This window comes from Lactuca serriola, chromosome 9, assembly GCF_051521515.1.
Source record: "Lactuca serriola cultivar US96UC23 chromosome 9, Lser_US96UC23_V15, whole genome shotgun sequence".
Taxonomy (NCBI): Eukaryota; Viridiplantae; Streptophyta; class Magnoliopsida; order Asterales; family Asteraceae; genus Lactuca; species Lactuca serriola.
The window spans coordinates 133,572,209-133,579,042 of record NC_136416.1 but is presented as its reverse complement, the minus strand read 5'-3'; the positions used below and the strand labels follow the sequence as shown (position 1 = coordinate 133,579,042).

Sequence of the window (6,834 nt, the reverse complement as noted above, 5' to 3'; positions counted from 1 at the left end):
AGGTCTTTTTGCCTTTGTTGAAACTATTTTTTGTTATTTTGCTACTTGGAATATGTTTTATCTAATGTGTTTTTGCTACTTGGAATATGTTTTATCTAATGTGTTCTTGCTACATGTAATATGTTTTATCTAATGTGTTTTTGCTACTTGGAATATGTTTTATCTAATGTGTTTTTGCTACATGCAATATGTTTTATGTAATGTGTTTTTGCTACTTGAAATATGATTTATGTAATGTTTTTTAAAGTTCTACTTTGTTGATTTTAGGTTCATAATGGATCACGATCAAAAGTTACTTCTCGTAATTCTTATGTACCTGTACATCTGTTATTTTTGGAAGAGGGGTGTGAAATGATTGCGGGATAATGATTCAGAAATGACGGGACATGAATACACATTGGAGTTATTACATCGTAATTGTTTACAATGTGTTGAAGTGTTACGCATGTCTCGCGACTCATTTGTACGACTATGTGCTCATTTTAGAGCACATTACTCAATAAAGGACAGCAAACATGTATCGGTTGAGGAAAAGATGGCTATGTTTTTGATGATGATCGACCATAATCAATGTTACGTGATTATCAAGCGGAGATTTCAACACTCGAAGCAAACAATTCATAAATTTTTTTATGAAGTGTTGGAAAAAATGATGCTTTTCGCACAATATATTATAGTACCAACTTCTTTTAATCCAAATCCAAACATTCCAGGACATAATAGGAGGCTACGACGAATTTTCAAAGGAGCGGTTGGTGCACTTGATGGCACTTTGATACATGTTGTTGTTCCTGCCAAGAAACAAGACTTATATAGAAGCAGAGGAAAGGGAGATTGCTACCACAATGTATTGGCAATTTGTGATTTCAATATGATTTTTACATTTGTTGTGGCCGGGTGGGAAGGGGTAGCGCATGACTCTAGAATTTTATCAGAAGCAGTAGCTGATCCACAAGCTTCATTCCCATTTCCACCACCAGGTAATTTTTTGTTTTTTTATAAATTTTTTTAATCTTAGTTTCAAAATTGATTAGTGTTTTGCATTTTTTACAGACAAATATTATCTTTGTGATGCTGCATGTGGACACACTCGAGGATTTATGGCCCCTTATCGTAATGTGAGGTATTGGCTTGGAGATTTTCGTAAAAGACGTGGATTGACCAATAAAGAAAAATTTAACCATGGACATGCAAAACTTCGGAATGTCATTGAGCATGCTTTTGGTGTTTTGAAAGCATGTTTCCCTATATTGAAGAGGATGGCACCATTCCCGTTTGTGACACAAAGAAACATTGCCATGGCATGTTTCGTGCTTCATAATTTTATAAGGAGAGAAGGACTGAGTGATGTGTATTTCACACGATACGATGAACCTAATGTCTCGTTTCGAAATAACAATGGAACCTTTAATGATGATGAAGATGAGATTCCAACAAATGGTACTGCAGCAGACCGTGAATATATGACACGGTTACGAAATGAAATTGCTTATCAGTTGATGCACAATATAGATTTAAATTGTTATTGTTTTAAATGAAATTGTTATTGCATGAATTTTATTTCCAATGTTATATGACTTTTTTTATTAAAATTTTGGTGTTGAGAAATATTTTTATGTTTGTAAACTCATTTTATTTTAAATTCAGTTTATTTCAGCAGCCTGCAGACGTTAAAAAACAAACAGTCTTCTTATTGCAGACTGCAGATGTTTGGTCCACCTCTTCTGCTGCAGAGGCTTGCAGATGTGGTCCGCAGACTGCAGACGTTTTGGCTTCAGAAAAACAAACAACACCTAAGTTCCTTGCTTTATGGTTTAAAGTGGTTAGATCTGGAATATTGTCCCATGTTCTTCATATGTGGGCAAGTTTGGAAGGAAGGAGCTCATAAAGTTGGCAACTTTATGACTCTCCGACTCCCAAGAGCATCATATGTTGTAGATCTAGTCTTTGGTTGAAGTTCTTGTCATTACATGAGTTTTTGGGCATTTTTAGCTTACGATGACCTTAAATGGATTCTAGACATGTTTTGGATATGCATGTATATATATCTTCCACCTTTATGATAGATCTGGTATTAGAAACCCTTCTGGAGTGTTTGGGTTAAGGGATTTTTCGGATTAAGGGCTTAATGGTTAATACATTGTGGTATTTGGCTTTAATTTGGATGTAAGGTTGCAGATATTGATCTCCTTAGGTGTCTTAATGGATAAGTGTGACAACCCGAAAATTTTTATTATTTAAAGCTCAGTCAGTCAACTCAACTGAGTGTCGAAATCATTAGTACAGAGTTCTAGCCTAGTTACAAGTCATTCTAAGGAGTTTTGAGCCAAACACACTTAAGGAATAAGTGTTAGAAAGTACCCGCTAGAACCACAGTGTAGCAAAACGAATCCTAACCCCATCTAAATGAGTTCACGGCCACAAGACCATGAGTTTACGGTCGTAAACTCATGTGGCCATAAACTCAAGTGTATATATAGGGCATTGGGTTATTTCTTCCCATTTCTTCAGTTCTTGGCCGGATTTTCTTTCATTCTCTCTTAACTATCATAACAACAATCACCCTAGATCTTCAAAACTAGTAAATATTCTTCCTTTATTAGTTGATACACTTCTTAATCTAGCATTCTCTCATGATTTCATCCACAAAAATCATGTTTTCTTAGATCTTCAAGAAACACCAAGAACACACACTAGTGTTCTTGGCGAAAACGGACCATTCAAGCTCATAGATTGTAAGTACTCTTGATACAACTCATTGTACACTAGGTCTATCATATTTGGAACTTATAAAACATAATAAATTATAGGATTCAAGGAGGTTACGTCCAAGACAAGTTCTTGGGTCGTAAACCCCTTTTAAAGGTGCAAATGACACCCTAACACCTTAGTTAGCCTTGGTTAGTAACATAGAACCTTACACCATTGACCTATGGACCACAATTCATGAAATGGTACTTCTCACCATGAGTTTACGGCCGTAAACTCATGGGGAAGTGGTCCCAGGGCTGTAAACACCATACAAAGTCATTTTAGAACCTTTAACCCACCCAAACACTTGTTTAAAGCTTTGGAGCACTTAACCACTTAAACCCTTAGAGTTTTAAGCCTCTTTTGGTGACCAATTGAGAGTTTATGGCCAGGAGTAAAATCCCCTAGGCCGTAAACTCCAACAAAGATGGTCCATTGACCATAAACTCCCATAGGAGGCCTTTCACTCCTTTGTTGCAACCCGATAGCCTCCTAGCACTTGACCAAAGTGTTTTCCTCGCAATAGGATGTTTGTACATGTTTACCTAGTGTTGTAACGACCAAAAAATACAACCAATTTTAAATTTTTCAAAAACATCTCGATTCCATTAAATCTTTACAAAAAGGTTTTCAATACAAAACATTTAACGTGTTCCCAGAATCACAATACTACAAAATCATGTGGAGCGGTACGATCACGCCTTCGCCTTGCCATGATCCCCTGGAGAACCTGAAAAACATAAAACCACAACTGTAAGCCCTAAAGCTTAGTGAGATATCCCCAAAATACCAACCACAAATACCATACACGCATAACATGCCATAACATATCCGATCACAAAACAGCCATGCACTTCGGGTCTACTGTGTGACTGGTCCGCCGCACCGGCCTACAGTCCACCTGGTCCACTCTCTGAGTCTATCCACATACATCGAGTATGTAGTGTGATTGGTCCGCCCGCTCCCGGGCCTTCAATCCACCTGGTCCACTCTCTGAGTCTACAGTATGACTGGTCCGCCCGCACCGGGCCTTCAGTCTATCTGGTCCACTCTTCGAGCCTTCAGCACGTCTGGTCCACCCTTTCGGGGCCTACAGCCTATCCGGACCGCTCGCTGGGCCTTCGGGACAACTGGTCCGCCCTGGGTATCTTGGCCTACAGAACACATGTCACACCCCAAAACCAAGAACGGCGGAAACGTTCTGGGTCGGAGGACGTCATGTACAGTATCACAACACAGTAAATGTAAATAGGCAAACAACATCATCCATTGCATTAAATAAATAATTTTAATACAAGCGTGTTCTGTACAGTTTTAGACACCAAAAATATAATGTAAATCAAAATAATATGATGAGTCTTGAATGCGCTCCATCTTCTCAAAAGCTGGCATCGGTACCTGTCTACTGATGACCCGAGAATACAAGTTATTTTGAAAGAGTTTGTCAGCATTAAGCTGGTGAGTTCATAAGTGTTTTAGTGTCGGTGTTTGTTATCAAAAACGTTTGAACGTGTCTCAAGTATAAGTTTGTAAAATGTATGTAAGTGTTTGTAAAAGTTTGAATCTCTTAGAAAAACCTATATTTTCTATTAAAGTAGCCTTCTACCAAGGCTTAACTGTTTTGTATGCTCGTTTGTTGTAAAAGTGTGTAATTTCCCAAGTTTAACTATCATTTAACAAATATAGTTTGTACATTAATGTTTAAGTGAGGTTATCATTAAAAATATGTAATGGGTAAATCATTGTAGTACTGTAGTTTTGTATTATAGGAACTACTGCTGTACTAACTACCTTAAACCAGATTTATATTAAGGTATAATGTGATAATTGCACCATACTATCGACTGGTAACAACGACATACGAATGGCCGTAATAACAGAATGACGTTTGGCACCCGCAGACCTGCAGGTCCGGCTGTAGCTAGCAGCAAGGTGTAGGATAGTCAATCCGGTATAGATCTATACGCAAACTCACGCTCTCCCTCCAAGAGAATTTTGGCTACAACTCGGGACATGACATTTAAGGCATGCTTCGATCCAGTGGATCATAATTGTTAATGTATTCTTGTATATGTAATGTAATGTTTCTCGTTCTAGTATAGTTGTATATGTTCTCCTCCTAGTATAGTTGTATATGTTCTCATCCTAGTATAGTTGTATATGTTCTCTTCCTAGTATAGTTGTATATGTTCTCTTCCTAGTATAGTTGTATATGTTCTCTTCCTAGTATAGTTGTATATGTTCTCATAGGAATGTAATGTATAGACTCATGAATGAACTGACTCATTAATCTAGAAGTTATAGTAGTATGATCATGTGTTACCCCGATGGTAACTTACTAATGATGTGTGTATAGTACGCATGAATATGGAAGTACTTTTATGTCTATATATGTATATTTGATATATAGTTAATATTGAAATGACCTTCGGATGGTCACCCGAAATCCCACCAGACCACATCCAAATCGAGAAAAAGGAAATAGGGCGGATGGCCTTCCTAAGCCCTTTAAACATTACTTATATATCTATACATATATGGGCATGCAATTTATAAGAAGTAAAACAAAGTTTAAATAATAGCATTTGATAAGTAAAAGAGTTTTTAAAACATTTTGAAGTAAAACAGTTTGAACAGTGATAAAATCATTGGTTTCCTAGTTATTAATCACATGTGATTAATGCAATCACATGTGATTGAAGCAATAACTATAAGTATTTAACTTGTATTCCCCCCCCCCCATAAAGTATTTAAAACATTTAAAATCATTTCAAAGGTTAATTGAAGGGGTATGAACTCACTTGTGGTGAGCGGTTTGGATTGTAGCGTCGGATACCGTGCTAGGTGGCAAACAGAGACTTATTCATACGCACGGGCCTAGTTATCATATAATGAGCATATATATAACTAATTAGCCTAATAATACTTCATGAAATAAGTTGGGACATCAGGAACATGTAAACACTTGGTATAAGTGTTATAGGTCCTAATGGTTGCATCTAAGTTGCTACGGGACAAGGCAAAAGGGGTTTGAAGCTTCCAAGAACCTTGATTAAGTGTTTACAACCCAACAAACCCCACCCTTGGAGTTTAAGGTCGTAAACCCTTGAGTTTACGGCCGTGAACTCCACTCTTGGTGGTTTTGGGTATTTTAAGGTGCTAAAAGATTTCTAGAATAGGCCTAGCATTTGTGGTTTAATCCTTTAGGTAGTTTAGGGCCTTAGAATGCTCCTTTGAGGAGTTTACCGCCTAAAGACCACATCCCCTAGAGTTTAAGGTCGTAAACTCCTATGGGGTGGGTGTTTTAATTCATTTAAGCCTCTTGCACACAAAGGATAATTTCTAGACTTTTGATTTAGGCTAAAGGAGACTTTAGGCACACTTTGGTGCCTTTACTTGGAGTCGACGGCCCAAGAGTATTTCTTGGCCGTAAACTCCCTTTTAGGGATGATCTTGATGTGTTTTACTCCCCATTCAAGCTACAAGTAATAGAGGGTTAAAGTCTAAAGCCTTAGGGGTGTTTAGGGCACTTTAAGCCCTTGAAAAATGGTGTTTACGGTCCAAGAAACTCTTGGGCCGTAAACTCCAAAAGCTAAGTGTTCTTGATTGTGTTCTAGCCTTAAAAGATCACACATAATGTCCTTAACTAGCTACCTAACAAGGAAATGGGACTAGATAGCTCTTAGGCTTCGTTTTGGAGTTTACTCCCCAAGAACATTCTTGGGCGGTAAACTCCCGGATCTTACATATTTGACATGTAAACAATGTTATTAAGCATATAACAAGCATTAAAACACATCTAGGAAAGTAGACTCACAATTTGGGACGAAAACCCGAAGATCCGTGAGAGAGAAAATGGCTTTTCTCTAGTTGGAAATGTGAATAATGAATAATTTAGTTCAGAATTCTATTTATAGTCCTGAAATATTTTGGTAGAAAATATTTTATTCTGGAATTGGACTCTAACATTATGAAGTTTTTAAAGGCTCAAGTTTCACAAACCCATGAGCATCCACTCTCCTGATATATCCTTAAACGTAAACCCTAATGTACACAAACTTATTCGGAAAAGTCTGAAATTCA

At 37.3% G+C, this 6,834-nt stretch overlaps 1 protein-coding gene across 1 annotated transcript; it reads left to right on the top strand.

Moving 5' to 3' along the window:
- Nucleotides 1–376: 376 nt before the first annotated feature.
- On the top strand, nt 377–1,538 carry LOC145076107 (uncharacterized). The gene is made up of 2 exons (XM_079022103.1): nt 377–980; nt 1,054–1,538. The coding sequence occupies exons 1-2, from the start codon at nt 377–379 to the stop codon at nt 1,536–1,538; spliced, it is 1,089 nt and encodes a 362-aa protein (XP_078878229.1).
- Nucleotides 1,539–6,834: the final 5,296 nt, after the last annotated feature.

Coding starts and splice junctions, on each gene's coding strand:
- LOC145076107 (XM_079022103.1), top strand. CDS start 377: ATGACGGGACATGAATACACATTGGAGTTATTACATCGTAATTGTTTA. Junction 981..1,053: donor ATTCCCATTTCCACCACCAG/GTAATTTTTTGT, acceptor CATTTTTTACAG/ACAAATATTATCTTTGTGAT.